The sequence below is a fragment of the Peromyscus leucopus genome, chromosome 9 (genome assembly GCF_004664715.2).
Source record: "Peromyscus leucopus breed LL Stock chromosome 9, UCI_PerLeu_2.1, whole genome shotgun sequence".
Taxonomy (NCBI): domain Eukaryota; kingdom Metazoa; phylum Chordata; class Mammalia; order Rodentia; family Cricetidae; genus Peromyscus; species Peromyscus leucopus.
The window spans coordinates 109,301,743-109,325,519 of record NC_051070.1 but is presented as its reverse complement, the minus strand read 5'-3'; the positions used below and the strand labels follow the sequence as shown (position 1 = coordinate 109,325,519).

General features: G+C 47.9%; 1 protein-coding gene across 2 annotated transcripts in view; it reads right to left on the bottom strand.

Annotated features, from left to right (window-relative positions):
- Nisch (nischarin) overlaps positions 1 to 23,777 on the bottom strand; it is a 36,797-nt gene that overhangs the window by 8,109 nt on the left and 4,911 nt on the right. Inside the window, exons 4-15 of one of the 2 annotated variants that reach the window (XM_028891302.1) lie at positions 14,135 to 14,183; positions 12,930 to 13,093; positions 12,535 to 12,630; positions 11,175 to 11,270; positions 10,094 to 10,246; positions 9,446 to 9,514; positions 8,850 to 9,035; positions 8,352 to 8,480; positions 6,271 to 6,384; positions 5,870 to 5,981; positions 1,633 to 1,757; positions 690 to 739 (exon numbers count right to left, since the gene is read on the bottom strand). In XM_028891302.1, coding sequence (XP_028747135.1) covers positions 690 to 739; positions 1,633 to 1,757; positions 5,870 to 5,981; positions 6,271 to 6,384; positions 8,352 to 8,480; positions 8,850 to 9,035; positions 9,446 to 9,514; positions 10,094 to 10,246; positions 11,175 to 11,270; positions 12,535 to 12,630; positions 12,930 to 13,093; positions 14,135 to 14,183 — 1,343 coding nt within the window. Of the gene's footprint in view, positions 1 to 689; positions 740 to 1,632; positions 1,758 to 4,246; positions 5,308 to 5,869; positions 5,982 to 6,270; positions 6,385 to 8,351; positions 8,481 to 8,849; positions 9,036 to 9,445; positions 9,515 to 10,093; positions 10,247 to 11,174; positions 11,271 to 12,534; positions 12,631 to 12,929; positions 13,094 to 14,134; positions 14,184 to 23,777 lie in introns of those variants that run through there. The other variant, XM_028891303.2, reaches the window with a different exon arrangement.

Below are 23,777 nucleotides of genomic sequence, written 5' to 3'. Positions count from 1 at the left end.
TGTTTGGGAACTTGCTGTGTAGACCAGACTATCCTTGAACCTATAGAGATGTATCTGTCTGCTTCTGCTTCTTGAGTGCTGAGATTAAAGAGGTACACCACTATGCCCAGAAAAATAAACCAATGTTAAAACACAATAACAACAAAAAGCAGCAGCAGTCAGGCATGGTGGCACACACCTTTAATCCCAGCCAATAGGAGGCAGAGGCAGAGGCAGGCCAATTGTGTGAGTTCGAGGCCAGCCTGGTCTACAAAACAAGTTCTAGGGCAGTCAGGGCTATAGAGAGGCCCTGTCTCAGAGGCAAAAACCAAAAACAAAACAAAAGCAAGAGCAACCACCACCCCGCAAGGTGGAGAGGCTTAGTTCTGTGATGCCGACACTCGGGGTGAGGAGCAGTGACGCCATGAATATGAGGTCAGCTTGAGCTGCTGGGAGACCCTGACTCACAAAACCACACAAGCTCCACCAGCAAACCAAGAGAGAACACTTGTTCTTGGCTCACCGTACAGCAGACCCACTGTACAGTGGCCCACATTGGCTTTGATTTGCCAACCTCCATTGTAAGATAATGTCGATCAGGCAGCTCCTCTCAACTGTGCTGGAGTAAAGACAGACTCCCACGGACAGGCTACTGACCAGAGCCCACTCGTTGCCCAGTCTGCCGCGGAGGCCGAGGCTCTCTTCCCTACCTTGCACCACCAACCGCTCCTGGCACATCCCGTAAATCTTCAGACGCCACCTGACAGAGGAGAGAACGGTAAGCCTCACCTGCTGCAGCTGTTCCTTGGCACTCACTGGGTGCTGCCTGGCCACGTCTATTCTCCATTGTGGTGTCTCTGGAACTTGGGGAAATGCTCATCTGACTACTTTCTAATATTCAGCAGGGCTGGCTTTCCCACCCATCTGACCTGAGTCTACATACCCAGCCCTGGACCTGTTTCCATGAGGTCTGGCATCTGAGGGATCTTTGTGCTACCCGAGGGTCCAGGTGTTCTGGCCTGGCCCCAGGTAGTGCACATGATGAAAGGTGGTTCTGGCAAGGTCCCTCAGTGCTTTCTGCATACCAGGTTGACACTACGTCCCTTTTCTATACCCTTAAGGACAGAGTACTCGGGACAGACAAAGCCTCTGCAGACTGTCGTACATCACATGACCATGACCCTGCTGTGCAAGAATAAGGGGCAGGGAGGTCCAGGCATGGAGCACACAGCACCAGGCACTCATTTTCCTCTTCTTTTTTCCAGGGACACAGAGATGGGCCCCAGAAGCCTGGACAACAGCTACAAAAAAGACGTTAGAGTCACTGTTCAGACCAAGGTGACATGTGGGAAGGGACAAAGTGGCCTCGGGGTGCTGTTCCCCTTGAGCAGCCAGCTCAAGTGTGCCCAAAGAATGCCCACCTTCTGTCCCTCAGGGCCCCAGTGTTGCCTGTTCCCATGAGATGGAGGAGGCCAAACTGAGACCCTTAACCACTTGGTCTATGAAGATGACCCAACTGGAGACAAAAAGACTGCGTGTCATGCAAAGTACTCCCAGAAGCCCTAGCAACACAGGCCACATCCCACTGCGAACAAGTCAGACAGCAGCATCGTGGTTGAGGAAACAGTGCCCAGGAGCAGGTGAGGGTATTACCTGTCCTGCGGGGATAGATTCCAAGGAGTCAGAGCAGTCTTGGGCAATGGGCCGGTCCTCGGGCGGTAGACTGTCGGTGGATGAGAGGCTGCTGGCCAGGGCCTCTTCCTGTACGAACATGATTCCTGCAGAGATGGGGTAGGCAGGTGGGCAGGAAGAGCAGCTGTTCAACAAGAGGCTAGGCCTTGGGCTCGTGGCACGGCCAGGCACAGGCCAGACCCCAAGTCATTAAATGGGTCACAGAATAAAATGCAGTAACTCAGTAACTCCTCAGCAACTCAAGACTGAGCAAGTGGGTCTCTACTGGGCGGGTGGGGGGGCGGGGCTTCCTGAGCAGACAAGCTGGGGAAGGAGTCATGAAGACCAAACCCCAGAGGTGCACTCTACAGACTGAGATAAAACAACGCACAGAGAAATGTACAGAGGAAAAAAGTGCTCGGAATAGAAACAAAGACCTATATCTTAACCTTTTAAGGAGCTCTTCTTATAGATTACAGAAATGGGGAATGAGCAGTTTGAAAACTCTGAGAATGCAAAGAATATGAACAGACATTCCATGGAAGAATGACCAGTAGATATACAAAACAATGCTTACACAAAGAAAGACAAATTGAAACAGGAGACTATCTTTTCTCTTACTAAGACATGGTTAGAGCATGCAGCCAGGCCCAGCCTAACTAGGAAGTGGTGGGGACTGGGCTACAAGCTGCTCCACCTGTCAGGAAAGCAGTTTGGGGATATACTTATCAATAGCCTTGGGCACATTGGAACACTGTCTAAGGAAAGGACTATAAGGGACTCTGTGCCCGCATCTGCTATCTCCGCAGGGCTTGCAAATTCCAAGCACGGGACCCTTTAGCAGGAAGCCAGGCTTTGCAGACTTTCTTGTATGGCTTGCTGAACACAGCTGGAGTCTGAAGCCACAGGCTGCTTAGCAGGGTGCCCGGCTGACGGTCCTACGGGCTGTAGCAGCCCTGCTCCTGCACTTGGAAATGCACTGGTTACTGAAGCCACACTGAAGGTATTTTATGAATAGTCTGTTTGGATCCATTACTGCACTCCAGTTTGCTACTTAGTTAAGGGGAACCCCCTTCTCCCCACTTAAGAAACACCAACCAAAGCAACAACAAACCATGCTTCAGACTGTAGCTAACTGGTCTAGAAGAGTCCTGCCTCCACAGCCTGGCTTTGCTACTGAACAGCCACCATGGCCCAGTCAAATGACTGAACCCTCAGAGCCCATGGTACCTTGTTCAGCTTGACTGCCGCCTAGAACAGGACAACTCACACAGCCCGTGTTCTCTGCCCAAAGGGTAAGCAGGCAGCCCAAGCCCAGGTACCCCCAGGAAGCTAAGCTGCAGAGGCTGCGAGGGAGGAAGGCAGCAAGCACACAGCCATGCACAAAGCGCCCCCAGCCTTGGCTTATGTTGCCCCTGCTCCTGTGTCTTAAGTCAACCCATCTTTCCAGAGTCATCTCTGCTACCACCTCTGCTGCAGTCCTAAAGGTATTCCCAAACTGTTCTACCTCGTTCTTCCATAGGCATACAGTCTCTCCCCAAGTGGCTCCGTATTCCTAGAGGCCCTGTCCTGAAACCCCAACTCAGGACGAAGGAAGGAGCCCCTACCGACCGACCGACCGACCAGTCCTGTGAGCCTTAGCAGTGCTCAGCGCCTCCCCAGCATCAGCTCATGCGCACCTCTTGGTCTTTACCACATTTCATCAAATCTAAGATCTGTGGATGAGGTGCCATCTTGGTCATAGGAGATGTCCACGGAAGGTTTTCCCACGACTCCATCACGATTACCAGCTGGCTGACAGCAACTAGGGGACGCCACTGACTGAAAGACGCATCTCAATTTCAGAGAAGTCACAGGGTGAAAATGTGTGCATCTTAGAATCCATGAAGTAGGATGTATCCACTTAATGGTTGAGAAAACAGAGGAAGCTGCAAGAGGTTCCAAGAGGCTGCACGTCGCTTGAGATCTCATGGCCAGGAAGATGGAACATGAACTCAGCTGCCTGCCTGCTGCTAATCACGTCTAAAACACAGCCTTCTCTCAGCCCCAGACAGGGCTGGAGAATGAACTCTGGCATTTTGGACATTGGCCCCTATCAGTCACAATCTTCCACTGCTCTAACAGCTGTGACGACTAGAGGCCTGGTGGTTTCTGGACAGCACCCCCTTCAGGTAGGCCTCAAATGCCCAGTTTTTTCACAAGTGGGTTTTCTATAGGTCAGGCTGGGAGCCACCAGAGTAAGTCAGAAAAGCTGTTCTCATACAGAAAAATTCCTGTCCACCCAGGCCAGCTCCAATAACACATGGCCAAACACACATAGATGTGGGTGCCTCACATTTGTGAGGACAAAAAAGAAAAAAAAAAAAAAAAAAAAAAAAAAGTATTTTCTTGCCACTACCCCCCACCCCCCAGCCTTGTTTGGGCATGAGGAAATGCAGACAGGACAGTCTGTCCGCTTCCTTCCTGGACCATGGCCTGTACAAACAAGTGGTCAGAAAGGGCCACTCAGCAGATGGGACAGGGGACATCAGGAGTCCTCAGACAGGGGTTTGACCTTTGTCATTTCTCACCCAAAGGAAAGAGATGTGCACACAAAGACATCCACTGTAGTTTTATTTACAAGAGGTGTAAATCTGTGACAACATCTCTCAGTGTCCAATGACTGGGAAAAGGGGGACATACTACAGAGCACCCAGGGGTGAAAGGGCCCCAAGGAAAGGGTAGCTGAGGCTTGCCCCAGGCTGCAGACTTCACCACCACAAGGCACAGGGCTGCTGGCAGCTGCGGCCTGGAGGAGACAATCATTCCTCCTGCCTAGCCAGGAACAGCTTTTGGCCTTGTTCTTGACTTGCCTGTCCATGCGTGCACAGACACACACACACACACACACACACACACACACACACACACACACACTGATTCAACAAATGATAGAACAGGTTATATCCTGGACCTTGGGACCTTAGTATCGCCCTGTCCCCAAAAGTCTATGGTTGCATGCTTTCTATATGGTAGAATACTGTGGGGACCTGAAGAGAGGTCAGGGAAACTTCCTCACAGAGACTCAAACTTTCTTCCTCTTTTATGAAAAATAAAAATAAAAATTGTTGTCACAGTCTGACAAAGGCAATGTCCAGTGTCCTGGCCCTCGCTCCACTGCTGCGTTTTCATGGCTTCTCTTCTGCACGTCACAGCTGTGACCTCCTCAGGCTGCTGTGCGCAGGGATTCTGCCTTAACCTAAGGGAGTGCCGTCTCGCCTGTAGCTCAGCTTCTCGCCCTGACAGGACTGCTGTGGAGGGGTCTGTGCCACAGCTGCCTTCCTGGCTCCCCTTGGTGTGCATGTCACAGTTTGGTGCTGCTAGTGGGGAGAACTTCCCTTTCCCCAGGATCTCAGCCCTCTCTAGAAAAGTTTCCTCCAGTGGGGTCACCAGGTCAAGGAGTAGAAATGTATTTCTGGCTCTTAAAATCTAGGGCCAAACTAGTTTCTCAGGACCTCACACCAAGTTCTGCATCTCCAGGAGCCTGGCAGGCGGCGTTCTTTCGTGTGTCCCGAGCCTCAGCTCCCCTTGGGACGGCATACCTGCCCCTCTTCTGTCGGGGCCAGGCCGGCAGCCACGCTCATGGCACCTGGTTCACTCACTCATCTCCGAGGATGCCTGGGTTCAGAGGTGAAAGCCCTTTGAAAATGCTCACAGATGAAAGAGATTGTCCTTCTATGGGTCCATGGGGACAGACAGCCCATCTTGGCCCCATAAATGCAGTATTTTGGGGACCTTGAGTGCCAGAGGCATCACAACAATAAAAGTAAGCTCTCTACATAGGGATCAAGGGTTCCAGACTCAGGAACACAACAAGGCCTGGCTTTCTAGGAGCTGACCTGACCACACTGTCTGCAGGGGAACAGATCCTCATGAGCCAACAGCCTAAGCCTACTCAAAGGGCAGCCTCAGTTCTCTGTCCAACACCCTGTGGTGCCCTACAGGAAATGGACTGATATAAAGGGATAGGGGCCCTCACTAAGCAAACAATAGCGCTGAAATCAGGCCGGGCACCTCCCTGCCATGTGCCACCCCAGGAGCCAGCCTGCAGAAGGTGCCACCTCCCCGTGCCTGACCCTGTAGGAAGCAAGTGCCGACCTTCCTCCCTCAAGCCTAGCTCTGCCTGCGGTCCAGGCAGCACCAAGCAGCTCAGCGAGGAGGAGGGTCTATTCATGATTACCTTGGTTGGAGAGAATAGGCTGAGGCAGGGAGGCTGAAGTGGGAGCTGCAGTGGGTGGGGAGCTGCTGGGTCTGACGCAGGGAGCAGCTGGGAGTCGGGAGTCCTCACCAACCTGAGGAAGAACACTGAGTCAGTCCAGGAGAGAGAAAAGGACACGAAGAACAGGAAAGCTAAGGCCAGTGATGTGGAGGAAAGAGCTCAGCATTCTCCCAACCAAAGGAGGTTGAAAACGATCTTATACAATCAAATAGTAGGTCCCATCACCATACCACTTGAGGACCCAGCCTGAGGTTTCATGGGGAGAAGGGGGTGGTAATGATCAGAGACCTGAGGGATTCCATGGCTCAGTTTCCCCAAGCAAAGTTCCATCCTTGGCTGGCTCTCCTACCCCGAATGCTTACCTTCTTTTCTGTGTTGCTCAGTTTGGACTTGACATCCTTGGCTTTCTGAATGGCTTTCAGGACTTCCACAGTGTCCAGTTCCTTCTCGGTGGTTGCTGCATCATCCAGACAGATCTGCAGAGCCCAGAAAGTAGCTCACAGCATGGAGACCGGCGAAGCACATTGGGAAAATGGTGGGATCCTGCTAAGACGGGGTCTGAGCACCCCTACAGGCTCTGAGAAGACACTGGAGGCTAAGGGAGGCTCCTCACCACAACGTAAGTGCCCTGGAACCACCTTGGAGGGTCCATGGAGGTCCCACATAGCTTAATCCATCTTCAGGAGTCCCTCTCCACTAAGGGGGGCAGCAGCCCCGTGAGAAGGGAGTGGATGGACTGAGTCCCTACTTACAGGCAAACACAGGCAGACCTGACTGTCAGAGAGCAGGAAGAGAACCTTCTGGACAAGGGAGCAGTGGGGCGAAGATAACAGTGTACGGGAGCAAGCCGGAGTCCTAGTCTGCAGAGCTGTGGGCTGGCATGCAGGCAGAAAGACCGCACGAAGGACAGTCCAAAAGCACTGGACAGGTGCTGACGCTATGGAATCAAGGACGCTTTCTAGCTCTGGAGCCAAAAAAGGGGGAGCTACCTTTTTTGTCTGTTTATTTGTTTATTATTTTTTCTTTCTTTCTTGTTTTTTTTTTTTTTTTTTTTTCTTTGAGACAGGGTCTCACTCCATCACCCAGGCTGGCCCTGGACTCTGGATAACCCTCTTGCCTCAGATCCTGAGTTCTGGAATTACAAGTATAATCAATTATCTCCAGCTAGAGATGACATTTTACGAAAATTATCTTAGGGCCAGGCAGTGGTGGTGCACACCTTTAATCCCAGCACTCAGGCCAGGAAGTTAATGCCAGAACTTCAGGCCAGGAATATTCCAGGAACACACAAGCACAGAGGGATTCTCTTCAACTTTTTAAAAATGCATTGGAAACTGGACGGTGGTGGTGCAGGCCTTTAATCCCAGCACTCAGAAGGCAGAGGAAGGGGGATCTCTGTGAGTTCAAGGCCAGCCTGGTCTATAGAGTGAGTTCTAGGACAGCCAAGGCTACACAGAGAAACCCTGTCTCAAAAAGACAAGAAACAAAAAAAGGAAGAAAAGAGAAGAAAATGATCTTAGGGACAGCGTGGACGAAGTGGCTTGCTGGGAGCAGAGAAAGCTGGAGACAGATGCAAACAGACCTCCGACATCTTCTGGCCTGGGATCTGCAGAAAGTAAGTTCTACGGACTGGGGAGAGGGTGGGATGGGGACGAAGCCTGCTGAGGCTGAGGGGAAGGAGTAGGAACTGTCCTGGTTAGCATGGCGGCACCTATACTGTTGTAGGCAGCGGGCACAGGGCTGGATTGATCCAGTAAAGGAAAAAAAATCTCAAGGTTGGTAGTTAAGCAACAGGATTACCAGCTGTCCAAGAAACTGATAATTTTAGGCATCTTACATAAATTGAATAAAAATCTTACATATAATTTTAGGCATCTTATTCTATGCCCCTTGTCTAAAATACCCAACGTATTTCTTTTTTTGGCTCTTGAAGACAGGGTTTCTGTTATTTGTTTTGTTTCGGTTTTTCTTTTGACTTGGGTCCCAGGGATCAAACTCAGATCCCTGTGCTTTCAGAGCTGGCACTTTATCACCGGAGCCACCTTCCTAGCCCTCAAGACAGGGTCTCTCTGTGCAGCCCTGGCTGTCCTGGAACTCACTCTGTAGACCAGGCTGGCCTCAAACTCACAGATCCCCCTGCCTCCACCTCCTGAGTGCTGGGACTAAAGGCATGTGCCACCACTAACCAGTTTCCAATGCATTTTTTAAAAGTTGAAGACAATCCCTCTGTGCTTATGTGTTCCTGAAGTTCTGGCACACATGAAGCCTGCTCAGGAATATACAGCTGATGGGAGAGGCCTGGGAACTGCAGGGAGCCTTCCCACAGAGAGCAGTGGACTTGCACATCTGAAAAACAGATACCCCTCTGAAGCAGACAAGAGCCCTGAAGACCTGGAATTCACCCTGCTAGTCTCTGGGCTCTGCTGGTGGTTCTGGGGCTTACCTCAGAGGCTCGTTCTCCAAACTGGGAGAGCACCTTGGTCCGGTAGTCAGGGATGATGCTCAGAGGGTTGTTCAGCAAGGCTACACGCTCCAGACATGGTAGGCTGCCTATGCTCTTGACCTCCTCCAACTGCAAGACACAAGTGCCATTTGGCCCCTTCTTCGAACATTTCAGCAACAGACTACACACTTGATGGCTGCTTAATTTTAAGTGAACAGAATCCTGTTGGTTTTCTTTCCTTTAAGATAACAAACACTAGATGGGTGGCGGTGGCCCACGCCTTTAATCCCAGCTCTCGGGAGGCAGAGCCAGGGGAATCTCAGTGAGTTTGAGGGCAGGCTGGGCTACAGAGTGAGTTCCAGGAAAGGCTCCAAAGCTACACAGAGAAACCCTGTCTCAAAAAACAAAAAACAAAACAAAACAAAAACAACAAAATAGATAACAAACACCAAGGCCCAGCAATCCCAGATCCCTGAGGCCCTCAGGGCTGGTGCTCACCTGCTCAATCCTGTTGTTTCTGAGGTCCAGATTAACCAGAGAGTAGAGTTTGTGCAGGCCGCTCAGACTCTCTAGGAAGTTGCCCGCCAGGTTGAGGGTTTTGACATTGCCCAGTTTTGTGTGCACGCCTTCCAGGGAGGAGAGCTTGTTGTAGGACAGGTCAAGGTGTACGAGGTTGTACAGGTGCTGTAGTAGCAGGGGAAACACAGTGGCCGCACACACAGGTCAGGCCTCCAGAGAGGTCACTGTGCCCTTTCAGACCAAGGGGACCAGTTCTGGGAGGCAGCTTTGCAAGTCTTTCTGACAACTGTTGGGAAAGGAAGTCCCTCTTCCCTCTCTCACACGCCCTAACGAGTGGTGTGTATCCCCTGCAGAGAGGTTAGGTGAGCACTGAAAATCAGCCTGCCTATCACCATCACACTCTGCACACACTCACTCAGCTTTTCCAACACTTTGGAACTAAAGCCATCAGTGCATCCCTGGACGCCCGAGAGGAAGGCAAAGCCCTATGCTTGCTGGCCCTGGGGTGCAACGCTTCTCCAGCCTCTGGACCACCAGGAGAGCAGGGCCCGAGGGAGCGAGTGGGCAGACATTACCTGTAGGTTGTCCACAACTAGTACTCCGTTGTGACTCAGGTCCAGGTACTCAATCTTTGGGATCAGTTTCTTATGAAAGAAAAGAATGTGCAGTGTTACTCAAGGTGGTAGGACCCTACACAGTCCATGTACCCAGTGCTTCAACACATTTCAGGCTGGTCTGTCTTTGCAGGGCCACTGACATCTCCCACTGTCCACTCAGCAGAAACCCAAAGGAATCCACTGTCTGGACAAAACAACTGGCTGAAGTAATACAAATGGTAACGTCCACAAAAGACAGGGGAACCTGTTCTTTTTTAACCCTGCCCACCCCCACAGGATCACAAAAAGAATCACACTCTTAAGACCTGTATACCTGTATTCTAGGCAATGAATTTTCTGCTATTCCTTAGGAATGAATATTATCATTTACCATGGTTTGGTTATATTGAATGCATACATAGTTCATATGCTTCGCTTGGTTTTATGTATTTACTCACCATTTTACATTTTCACTTAAAAACTATAAAACAATGTGTAGAGCACTGAATTTTTTTTTTTTTTTTTTTTTTTTTTTTTTTTTTGTGGGCCTTCAGAAAAAGTAAAGTATAATAGCCATCCCTAGGGCCTGGGAGGTCTGAAAGCCTTGGGAGGCTGCTGCAAGCATACCACAGACTCGTCGATCTCAGAGATGCTGTTGTGGCTCAGGTCTAGAGTGGTCAGAGCTTGCCATGTAGGGATAACAGCAGTCACAGGGCCTTCAAGGGCTGTGCCTTCTGGCTCCCACTCATCAAATTCGGAGGCCTCAGGAACAAGGACTTCCTGCATAAGAACATCTGTTGAACCCTCACGCAACACTAAGTAGAACGCGCCATCGTTGCAAAATTTAAGGAAGAGCTGAAGCATATTTAGCATGTGGAAATGAGCTTGCATTAAATGGGCTTTGGTTTATGTGTCTTAAAGCGGTTGTGAAATAACTGAAAGGCTTGGAATATGTTCTGGTCCTGTGACTTCAGGAACAAATGCTAGTCAAGCGCCCCTGGGCCTCTGCTAGACAGTGATATCTTTCCTGGCTTAACCTTCAGAGGCTGAAGGTCTGAATTCACGATGTTGCCAGGCAACCATGCTTTCAGAATGGTCTCCACCGTGGACAACAAACCCCTTAACCATTACTTCACAGGGAGAGAATCATCATGGAGACAGAGCAGCAGCACAGGGCATCAATCACCACAGGACAGGGAGGCAGCTCTTCTCGGCCTGACATTCTTCTTCCCCTTGGCTTGACTTTTGATGCCTACAAGACATCTTCTTCTATGGGATCACCCTGAGTTCCTTTGGCTACATGGCAAGGGGTACTTCCCAGAGGAAAAGGTAGCTACTCTGCTCTCTCTAAAGCTTCTTCGAGTCAGCAGCCTCAAGAGAAAGAATTTTCAACAAACCTAAATCTTGATCAGAAGTCACAAAATATGCTACCATTATACAGTCTCCATGCTAAGGGAGGAGCTTACATTATTATGATGACATCCACATATGGTGAAAGAAACTCTCTACATCAACAGCTGCACTATTTCTGTTGCTCACGTCCAACAGGGTCCAGCCTTCTACACCTCCCCTTCAAGGCCATGGACGACGAGATACAAATGAGTGCTAAGCCAGCACTTGCTGGACTCAGAGGAAGTTCTATTAGCTTCACTTACAAAGGCTATGCCCCACAGGTCAGGCCCCAGCAGAAACACAAAGGCAGAGTTACCTTCATGGAGGTTGCTGAGAATCTGACACTCAATGTGGCTAAAGTTGGCTTGGAGGTGACCAGCCCTCGGATGTGCTTAGCATCACAATGACTTATCTGGAACAAACAACAGCTGTGTCTCAGAAACAGCGTCTTGGCCCCTCAGAAACCCCAGGAACTAGATGTTCATCCCACAGGCAAGCTCAAATCCCCAGACAAGAGATGACTCAAAACTCGGCCTCTTTAATCCCCCAGTGCTACTCAGTGCTGCTAAACATTTTAAGCATCTAGTAAGAAAGGCATCTATCTAGCCAGGCATAGTGGAGCATATCTCTAATCCCAGCACTCTGGAGGCAGAGGCAGGCAGATCCCTGTGAGTTTGAGTCCAGCTTGATTTATAGAGTGAGTTCCAGGACTGTCAGAGCTACATAGTGAGACCCTGTCTCAAAAATGGACTCTCAGACTCATGAGCCACAAATCCCATTTTTGTGGCTAAGGGATACCTGGAGCTTGTCAAGTCAACAGAATAGGGAGGATATGGGAATCAGGGTGAGAGAACACGGAACGTTTCCTCCACGGCACATTGAGCACTTCTGCTTACCCAGCCTGCCCCATTGTCCTCAGGCAAGAACAGGTCAAGGGAGCAGGCTTCTGGAATTCAGTCAAATTCAATATCCTGGTCTAACTTCCTCCTTCTCCCAAGCCTCAGTTTCCTCGATTGTAAACTGAGAACAAAAGCATCCACACTTCACAGAGAAGTTGGGGAGACCTTATCAAGAATCATGGGCACTAGTAGAGCTGAAGACAAAAGCCAAGTTCAGGAAACACATGGTTTTATCGTATAAAAGACAGCTTTTATTGTTCACTACTGACTCCCCTTTCTTTTTAAAATGACAACACAATTGGTGTTAAGAACCAGAATTCAGTAGGAAGTAATATAAAACATGTCTTGTTAGGTGAGGGTGCTCTAGAAAGCAAAGAGCCTTCAAGGCTCTGACTTGGAAAACAAAGATCTGGAATTGCCTGTCTGGCTTTTAGGGTGAATTCCGTGACTTCTACCCGAAGAACACATGTTCCTGACTCCATGAGAGGCTGGAGGGAACTGAGCTCTGATGCTCTGCTCTCTAATACTTCTTCCCTGCTGCCTACAGCAGTGCTGGAGAGCTGCTGCAAACCAGCTAAGGAGAGGAAAGGTTCCCTTTCTGGCCCCTCCTGTCTGGCTGATTTACTGGGCTAGAATCTGCCAACACGCTGCTAACCAGGAGAGCAGCGGGCCTTACCACTTGCTACCCAACCATTCCCTACATACGGACGGACGGCAGTGCAGGGGCTGCTGTGTGGGGCTCAGTCCTGTCTGCTCACCAGCAGTCTCGGGCCTTACCTCCACCTGATGAAGAGACTTGAATATAGAAAGATCAAAGGGCAGGAGCTGCTCCTGAATGTTGCTGGTCCCAAAAGGTCCTTCTGTGCCAGCAACCTGAGGCCAAAGACGGACTGAAGTTAGGGATGCTGTAGTAACCGCTCCCTTTCTGCACTCCTGAGGGAATGTGGCAGCAGCTGTCCACTCAAAGCCTGACCCCTTCAACGGTATTCAGACAATGGGCCAGGATGCCCCCTGGTGCTCACAGGCAGAAGCACAGCATCAAGAGCATCAGGCGGCTTTCCTCCATGGAGAGCCCGAGCCTAGGTCTCTTCACACACTCCAGCTGGTGAGCTGTCAGGCATGAGAGCCAACTGAGAGACTGACTACCCACAACTACGCCGCTGCATCTTTACCTTAAGGTACCTAAGGCGACAGGTGAAGTCTAGGATGTGCCCAAGGTCAGTCTTGGCATCACCGCTGGCACAAGTAGGCTTTCCTTGCTGCAGCTGCTCCGTGACAGCGTAGAGCTGCAAGGGTCTGATGGCAAAGACCTCGCCGGCTCCCAGCAGCTGTTCTCCTGTAACAGCCAGACCCAAGGGTGAGTGTCCAGCCCCAGTGCCGGCCTGGGGTACAGCCAGGGAATATACACACCAAGCCAACAGTCAATAAGCATGCAGCAAGCACCCATGACATGCACCCACCCCACCCACCATGCAAGGCTACAGTCTTAGGTACACAGGAGCAGCCCTTCTGAGCTCGTCTGGGCACAGGGCAATCCTAGACACACGATGAGAGAGAAGGGATGGGCTGTGGGACCGGGGAGCCATCCTGAAGAGTGAGGCCGAGGAGAGGCTAAGGCACTGAGCCAGAGAAGGCTGGGAGGGGCAGTGTTCTTGGTGTCACAACTACTCTGCATCCTCTAATATGCAGAGGCTGGGGTCAACTACAGACCTAGGATGCTAGTGTTTAAACCTTAACTTGCTCCTTCCTCCAGGTTTCTGAGCTTCTGACCCCCAGTGTCCTTACCTTTACCTCAGGGAAGGCAGTAAGATGCTACATGTAAGACTGTGGGCAGGGAGTGCTCATTCCACTAGTGTTAATTGTTAATAACACCAGGACCCAAGATTGGCTTCTACTTGCAATCTCAACACTTCCAAGCAAGGACAAGTCAGGTGCAAGATGGCAGCATGCCAGCCACCTTTTCAACACCCCGTGTAGCTTGGGAACAGATCCTGAGACTGAGGTGAGTCCCAGGCACTCACCTTACACAAGCCTGGCTACCTGAGTTTGATCCCCAGAACCTACATAAAGGCGGAAGGAGAGAACTGACTCTACCAAGTTGTCCTCTGACCTCCACACGTGTGCTGTGACACACGTGTCCCCCCACATACCCCACAACAGTAAAATTGTAACGAAGAATCTTAACTTGAGGATCCTCACCTGCAGGGCAAGCAAGTGGGTAGACTTGGCTGCGGGCCGAGGCCAGGGACTTAACACCCTCAAGGAGGTGGGACCTGGCTAGGCTCTAACAGATGAGTTTAGTGCCACCCTGGGCCTACAGCTACCTACTAGACCAGGCGAATGGCCCCCAGCATTTCAAGAGCCAATGGCTATGTACCTTTTTCAAAGAGTTCTTCAGCCAGTGCTGCAGTGATGCCGTTTATTTCCTGGGGAGGAAACAGACGCGGCAGTTAGAAGTCCGTCTGTCCATCCCTGGAACTGTCCCTGCTCTGTTCTCACTTTGCTCCTCAGGGCCACCTCTAGATCTCAGGGGTGTCCGGTCTTTTGACACTGCAATAAGACCGTCACCTACAGAATCCCTGCTTGAGAACTGCACAGTCAAGTAACAAACAATCACTGTTTTGTGTGGGTTGCACCCACGGCCACCTTAAGACCACATGGCCTGCAGGCAGCAAGCAGGACACGGCTTCCAGATGATGAGCAACTAAAGCAGGAAGACAACCCAGAATGAAGCAAGGAGCTTAGAAAGGTAACTAAGTGTTTCCAGATAGATGGACATCTGAACGGTTTCCTCAAAAGCAACTCTAGGTCTGCACAGGCACGGGCTGAGTGTACCACGGCCCGGAGCCAGCAGCTCCCTAAAGTGACTCTGGAACTCCCAGGAGTGGGTGTGGCAGAGAAGAAATCCCATTTCTTTTGGAAAAGAGGCCCTGATTACTCCGTAGAGTACATGACTCTGCAATACCAACTTTCCCTGGGGATGGCTGTTTCCACCTTGTCTCATGTCAAATGTTTCTTAAAGAGTGGACACTAAGCCAGTGGTGGTGGCGCACACCTTTAATCCCAGCACTTGGGAGGCAGAGGCAGGCGGATCTCTGTGAGTTTGAGGCCAGCCTGGGCTACAAATCAAGTTCCAGGACAGCCAGGGCTGTTATACAGAGAAACCTTATCTTGAAAAACCAAAACGGAAAAAACAAAGAGTGGACACTTGTCTTTTTCCTGTGCTCATTTCTTCCAGAGTCACAGCTGTACCACAAAGCCCCAGGGTCACCAGACAGACACAGCAAGGGTTTTCAAATGACACAAAGAGGCATGGCAAGAACCAGTCCTCCCTCACAGGAACAGCTAACGTGCTGGCTTGAAGTCAACCAGACAGTGCCCGAGTGCGCCATAGGTCCTGGCTCACTGCCTTCTCTCACCACACTAGAGGAGGAAGCTGTTACCTTGCGCCATGCTACACAGGGAGAGCTTTAGACACACTCCGGTTTTATGTGGCTATAAACCAACAGCTACACTCAAGCACTTATCTTGGGCCTCTCTGAACATAACCAGTTGCCTCTGCACTCAAAACAATCATGGGGGCCCAGAGAGATGGCTCAGTTATTAAGAACACTGTGACTCTTCCAGGGGACTTAGGTTTAGACTCACATGGTGGCTTACAACCATTGGTCACTCCAGTTTCAGGGAATTTAACCTCCTCAGGTACCAGGCACAGGCAGGGTACACATTCATTCAAGTTAGCAAAACACTCAAGACACATAAAATTCTAAAAATCTAAAAAAACAAAATGAAACAATCATGTGGTTTGGAGACCCCCACCAAAACCTTTAGCCCCACCTCCCAGAGGTAAGATTAAATTGGACTGAGAGCAGTCCACACGTCTTTTTGTAAACAAGTCCAGATGGAGGCGGCAAACAACCCTTGAAACTCACGGAACACTCTGCCACTAGGACACGCAATTTACGTATTTATGGGACTTAAAAAGCACCAGGCTGTAGGGGACAGGGTGTCCTTTTCCTGTTTTTCTCGTCAGCTGTTTGTCTCTTCTTTATCATCTTTTATACATCATAGCTACAACCCCCCCTCAAATACGAGGAACTGAATCTGGGGCCTCTATCACTGAACTATAGCAACCAGCCTTTTTGTGTTTTATTTTGGAATATAATCCTTAAGTTAGTTGGGCAGAATCCTTCTGCCTCAACCTCCCAAATAGCTGGGATAGATATGAGCCCTTCACCCAGCTCATGACAGCAATTTTAATAGTTGTGAATATGCAGTAAGCATTTCCTCCCAGCATGCATATACTTTTTTCTTTTGTTCAAAGTGGTTTTCTTAACATAGTGAGGTTTTTCATTTTTCTGTTTAACTTATAATTCTTTTCCTTCGTGACTGTGAAATCTCTTCTTTGACTCCAGGAATGTTAAGAATATTATCCCACTGGGCGATGGCACATGCCTCTCTTTAATACCAGCACTCGGGAGGCAGAGTCAGGCGGATCTCTGTGAGTTCGAGGCCAACCTGGTCTACAGAGCAAGATCCAGGACAGGCGCAAAGCTACACAGAGAAACCCTGTCTCAAAAAACAAAACAAAACAAACAAACAAAAGAATATTATCCCAGTTTTCTCTTGACCCTATGATCTTTAGAAGTTGTGTTTATATAGTTTGCTTTTATACGTAAGAACTGTTCCTCTCCCACCTCATCCCTCAGTGTACAAAGAGCCAAAGAGAGGAGATAAGCCATTACACCTCAGCGTTAGAGAGCCCAGGCACAGTCAAAATGTCAAAGGCCCACAGAGGAACAGGGATCCAGTCAGCACAGGCTACGAGTTCTCTGACACTCAACTTCAGTCTCTTACACCCTCCTAAACCCCATTAGTTTCCCCTGGCAGCTGTGAGGCTCTGAAGGGAAGGAACAGCTTGGAACGGCCTGCAAACAAGTCTCCCAGGCACTTTGGAGAACCACGCCCCTCCCTCCTCTAGCCAGAAGGCCTAGTGCTAAGGTCCCCGAGGCTGCCGTCCACTTCCTTCAACCCCGCAGGCCTCTCGGACACCGTGTGGGCACCAGGGCCTGTGAGAGGCTCTGGAGGGAAAGGGCCTCCTGTCAGCAGCACCAGGCAGTCCTCACCTTCCAGGGCGCATGTCTTCGGACAGCTGGGATTGATTCAGACAGAACAAAGAGGAAGAGTCATGCTAGATGAAAGCCCTGCTGACGGGCAGAGCTGTGCTCTCCAGAAGACACAGAGAAAGCTGCTATCGGGCCAAGAGCAGTGCTTTAACTCCTGAGGAAGCTCAAAAGCAAACTGTAACAATTGCTCTCCACTCTGGGCACAGGAAGAGCACACGGCTGGCCTTCCTCCTTGGCTTCCTCAGGCTGACCTTCACCTTAGGAGAGAGCCTGAACCAGAGGAACAGAGCAGTTTCCCAGCTGCAAACCTAGAACACTAGTGTCCCTGGTCAAGCTGCACCTGTGGGCAAAGACGTGCAGCACCAGGCCTCCCTCTGGGCCAGGAAGAAACAGGGCAGGGGCTCAGCGGCCCCTGAGCCCAGCTCCTACCTCCCAGGTAGGGGAAATGTGGGGACTGGTAGCTCTCCATATGCCATATTATATTTGTGCTGAGGGACCTGAAGTGCTTTGGGCTGACACAACTGTAAAATACCATTCCACACTAGATGTGCTACGACTTAGTCATGCTACTGCTGACTAGGATCATGTGTTGGTGTACACTCCTGGGAAAAAGATACGTACGCACTCTCTCCTTTTTAAATTCTGTTGTGCTGGGAAGGAACCCAGAACCTGTCCCATTCTAGATAAGCAGTCTACCTTAGTTATATCTCCTCTTTGGGCTTCACATCAATGCCACATGGACTACTTAGGCTATTTATATTTTAGCCTGCCTAGTCACAGAGCCCAGCTATCAGTGTACCCCCAAATATACAATGCCGATGCTCAATTAGAAACCCCTCGCCAGTCCCTAATACCTCTCTTTGGCTGGTGCTAAAGAGGTGTGCCTGTCAGTGGGCGTTAACCAGGCATTAATTATATGCCAAGACCATCACCCAGGTGTGATCTGGATACACACATTACCGGCTGAGGGGCCTTGTCTAGCTTTTATTTTGTGCTAGTAGAAGTCAAGCATATATGTGATTCAACTATAAGCAAAAATTCCCCACTGAGGTATTCACATATAAACTTTAAAGAGCTTCAAGACTAGAGGTTGAAAAACAAACACACCAGGCAGGCTTGTTATCATTCACAACCTCAGCCCTGTGCAACTAAAACAAACTATAAAAATAAAACGGATCTAAAACCAACACTAAGATAGTTTAACACTTTCATTTCAAATTAAAAAAAAATTTTTTTTGTTATAGCCAAATGGCTTTAAAATAAGGAAATGACATAAACATTACCTTTGAAAAGTAGAGTCGCTTTCCTTCCCAGAAAGAACAGCCTAGTGTGGTGACATGTGGTGAGCCCTGACCCACTCCTTTTAAGCCTCAGATATTCACTGTACAATTTCATGCAGGCTTCAAAAGGTCCCCGATTATCACCTCCCAGCTCACAAAACAGAACAGGGCACAGAAAAGTTAAATGACGGACTTGGAATTAACTGGTTGAACCGAGCAGGTCTGGGAGACAGACTTGGCTATTTCCAAGTCCACTGTGAGGTGTCCTACCTCAGGATTATGGTTATGATAATCCATGGGGCTGCATTCCACTGAGCCTGAAGACTTCTCTAGACATTCTGGGATGGGCTCATCACGTAAGTCTAGGAAGCTAGGAACGCAGCTATCCAGTGGAGCAGGGAACGAAGGCTGCCTCACCCCTTGAATTCCCAGTGCTGAGTTGGCTGGGGAGAGAAATGATGCTTTTTCCTTGTCATTAAAATCCAAACTATGAAAGAATCGAACTAGAACCCTACTTTATACCATATACAAAAAATGAATTCAAAATTCATTTAGGATCAAAGTCCTAAACGGAAAAACAAAACTCGTAAGAGAAAATATAATCATAAAACTTTTGTGATACCAATTAGTCAACCGTTTCTCAGATATGGCACCAAAAATACAAGTGACCATAATATACAAAGATGAACTTTGTCAAAATCTAAAACATGTATGTTTCAAAGAATACTATCAAGGACTCAGTGGTTAAGAGAACTTGATGCTCTTGCAGAGGACCAGGGTTTAATTCCCAGCACCCAGGTAGCTAACAACTGTCAATAATGCCAGTGCCAGGGGATCCGACTCCCGTCTTCTGGCCTCCACAGGCACTGCTCATACGTGGTGCACACACATACATGCAGGCAAAACACCCATAAACATAAAATAAAAATAAATATTTTTTAAAGGATATTTTCAAGTAAAGGAAGCCAGATGTGGTGGTACACGCCTATAATCACAGTACTCAGGAGGCTGAGGCAGGAGGATGGTGAGTTTGAGGCCAGCTTGTTCTATATGGTTCTAAGCCAGCATTGGCTATATAAAGACCATATCTTTTTTTTTTTTTTTTCTTTTTTTGGTTTTTCCAGACAGGGTTTCTCTGTGTAGCTTTGAGCCTTTCCTGGAACTCACTTGGTAGTCCAGGCTGGCCTCGAACTCACAGAGGCCTGCCTCTGCCTCCCGAGTGCTAGGATTAAAGGCGTGCGCCACCACCACCCGGCAAGACCATATCTTAAGAACAACAATAACAACAAAATAAAGTGGAAAGCTGTGGGTACAGCTCGATGGTAGTCCATGTTCAGTATGTAAAAGGCCCTAAATTTGATCTGCAGCAAAAAAAAAAAAAAAAAAAAAAAGAAAGAAAGAAAGACGAACGAACAAACAAACACAGGGTTAAAAACAAAACAAAAAACCTTCATGGAACATGGTAAGTTATTTGCATATCACACTTCTGAAAAGGGTCAAGTATCCAGAATATATAAAGAACTCTTACAACTCAACAAAAAGAAAAGAAAAGAAAAACAAAAAAACAAGAAAGTAAGAAAGGAAGGGAGGGAGGGAGGGAGGGGGAGAGAGGGAGACGGGGGGGGGGGGGGGGGGGGGAGGAGAGGATGGAGAGATTCTCAGTTGTTATGAACACTGGCTGCTCTTCCACAGGACCTGATTCAATTCCCAGCACCCATGTGGCAGCTCTAACCTGTTCCAAAGCCAGTTCCAGGGTTTCTAACCTCACACAGACATGCATGCAGGCAAAACATCAATGCATGTAAAATAAAAATAAATTATAAAAAGAAAACCTAATGTTACAAGGACAAGGGATTTAAATCCATTTTTCCCAAGATATAAATGCCCTACAGGTATATTAAAAAAAAAAATCTCAGCATCATTAATCATGGTACAACTGCCAGCCAAAACCACAATGGAGCTACTTCACACCCATTCTGACGTCCAGGATAAAACAGACAAGCACAAGTGCAGGTTAGGGTGTGGGGAGATGCAGCCTGCACACTGTGACTAAGAAGGGAAGATAACCTGGTGGTTCCTCAAAAAGTCGTTACGATGTGACTGACCTTCCTCTTCTGGGTCTACCCCACAGGCAGGAAACACGTTTGTACAAAACCTTATGCAGCAGCCCCCCCCAATTCCCTTCACCCAATTTCATTTTCTGTGGCCATTCGTGATCACCAACAGCCCGGAATTAGGAAATGGAAAAAAAACAGAAAAAAGGATTCACAAGTTTTAAATTGCTCAGCATTCTGAGTACCATGAACTCTCCAGCTGTCCCACCCTGTACCTCCTGTAACACCCTGTACCTTCTGTCCAGCGTATCTATAAAATATACTCAGCACTCAGCAGTCTGCCAGTCACTGGCAGCCATCTTGGCTACCACAGTTTTGAGATGCATGCGTTTAAGGAACGCTTACTTGAATTTAGAATAGTCTGAACATGCAGGAGTAGAGATGCGGGAATTTGGATATGCCCAAGACAAGTCTTAAAGTGGCTCCATAAGAGAAAGATAAAGTCTCTAGTTTGGTAGGAAAATAAATTAGTTAAGATCTACAGTAAAAATGAATCTTCTATCCAGGAAATTGTGAAGAAGAAATTCCTGCTACATTTGCTGCAATACTTCAAACTGAAAAAGTTATGGTTAGATACACAGAACTTAGGACAGAAAAAACAGTGCATCTGTCAGGTAGGGCTCAGTGTTAGCCTTGGTTTTAGCTGTCTATTGGGGCCCTCGCAATGTATTCACTTTCTCAGGTAAGGGGATAATGACTGGATAAACACAATATGGTATGACAGTTCTCCCTTAGCCATGGAGGGCACACTCTAAAACCCACAGATGCCCAAGACTATACAGTTCATATATACTCTGTCCTTTCCTACAAACACATACTCATGATAAAGTCTAATCTAAAGTAAGGCAGAACCAAATGCTAATACTCTAAAATAAAATTATTAAAGTAATGTTATAGTAAAAATTATGTAATGTGGTCTCTTAAAGCATCTTCTACTTTTACCTTTCCACTTACAGGAAGCACTTCATGGTTATATTTTGGCATATCTGAATTGCCATCATTGTGACTCAGGTGTTCTGGGCTAGAACCACATAAAATCAGTTACCTGGACACAGCACTGTGACATTGTAACACTTAATAACTGAGGTGGCTACTAAGTGGTCTATTAAGTGACCGTGTGTATAATGTGGATACACCAGACAAAGAGCTGAATCCTGTGAAAGAGTTCATCACACTACTCAGAATGGTGCATTTAAAACTCATGAACTGTTTACTTCTGGAGTTCTCCATGTAACATTTTCTTTTCTTTCTTTTTTTTTTTTTTTAAAGATTTATTTATTTATTATGTATACAGCATGTATGACTACAGGCCAGAAGAGGGCACCAGATCTCATTACAGATGGTAGTGAGCCACCATGTGGTTGCTGGGAATTGAACTCAGGACCTCTGGAAGAGCAGTCAGTGCTCTTAACCTCTGAGCCATCTCTTCAGCCCTCCATGTAACATTTTCAAACCATGGCTGCCAGTAGGACAGAAACCATGGGATGCAAAATCAGATTAAAAAGAGATTTCTGAATGTATATCCAAAGAATATGTTAGTCATAAAAGGACTAAATGATTAATGCTACAACATGAATGGACCCTGGGAATGAATTAAGTTGCTATATATTATATGAAACACTATACAAAAACCCTGAGGACAAGCAAATTCACAGAGGCAGTGAGTACCCAGGGCTGGGGAAAGGAAGGGACAGGCAGTTACTGTACTAAATAGAGGCCTGTGTTGTGGGCGATGAAGTGTTCTGGAATTAAGACAGCAGTGTTCATCACCTCACAACTTTGTGGATCTACTAAAAACTACTAAATTGTATACTCACAGTGAATTTTACAGTATGTGAATTGTATCTCAACCTAAAAGCATTTCTCCCTAAACAAAAAGAAAACAACAGCAACAACCATAACGAAGTCAGGTATGTTGGCATCTACTGTAATTGCAGTACTCAGGAGGGAGAGGCAGGATGATCACTGCAAGTTCAAGGCCACCCTGGGCTATGGGACAAATCTTATGCTAACTACATCTATATAGTGAAAGCCTATCTTAACAAAATAAAATGTAAGTAGTCCACACCATAGCCTAGGATTCCCTGGGTCTATCCACCTCATCCAATGCCAGCACACAAGAGACAGACATCTCTGGAACAACCCCCAGGCAGATACTGGCTAAGACAGATTCCCTTGAGAGCCCCCACCTGCAGAAAAAGCTGATGGTGCTCTTAGACTGTGTTCAAAGGTAAATTTAAAGGAGGAGCTAGCCCAGTGATTTTCAGCTGGGTGATTCTGGCCCCTCCCACCAGGAGATGGGCATTGTCTCCTTTAGAGAACAGAATTTTAGTGGATGGGCTGGGAAGGAAAGTGTTATAGATGTGGATCGAGGCCAGGGATGCTGTTAAGCAGTGTCCCTCATAATTCAGAAAGACAGCAGTGCCAAGGCTGAGAAACCCATCTTAATCTAACAACAGGTTAATTTCTTTTCAAATCCTCAGATTTATATAACCTTTGTATATATTTGATATCAATAATGTCAAATATGTCTGAATAGCTCCAAGGCCATGCTTCAAGCCAGAATCACAGAGTTAGGCTGGTCCTAGAACTATTGCAGGAAAGTCTAACTAAAAAGAGCATTCCTGGGGCTGGAGATGGCTCAGCAGTTAAGAGCACCAACTGCTCTTTGGTAGGACCTGGGTTCAATTCCCCGCACCCACATGACAGCTCACAACTGTAATTTCAGTTCCAGGGAACCTGACACCCACGGCAAACAGTTTTTTAAAAAATTAACTAATTAAAAAGAGCATTTTAGGCCTTTCCTGCTCCGAGTTGTGCAAGCCTGCAGCAGCAGGAAAACCTCCCGAAAGACAGCCTTAACAACAAAGCATATTTTCAAAGAGACGTTTATCAGGTTTCATTCTTCAGTGAAAAATGGAAGGTTTGTGATGTTTATTTGACAGATTCACATAGGCAATGAGAATTTTTTCTTATGCAAGAAAATGTAAAGAGACATTCACAACAGGAGATGGTATACAGACAGTCTAACGTGTATGGTCCCTTCCAGCTTAGTGGCAGGAGGCTAGCCATATCACCAAATTCCAAATCTCCAGGCTCTATTTAGTACTTCAAAAAAGATTCAGGAGTCTTTACACTGCAATTTCAAGAAAGATTTATTTTAAAGAAGCCAAGGCCATCTTAATCACTTAAGGGAAAAATAATTAAATATTAGATATATGTTATCAGAAAACCCTCAAAGAAAACCTCTCAAAGAAAACGGTTCCACAGTTCTTCATTGACAACTACATCAATGTGACCCTTTTTCTTGTAAAACTAGAATCCTAGTCTACACACTGTTTTATGATCTGTTTCTTTGTGGGGCTTTTTCTTTAGGGAGGGGGTTTGAGACAGAGCCTCACTATGTAGCCTTGGCTGGCTTAAAGCTTGCTCTGTAGACCAGGCTGGCCTTGAACTCACAAAGATCCACCTGCTGCTGCCTCTCAAGTGTGGGGATTAAA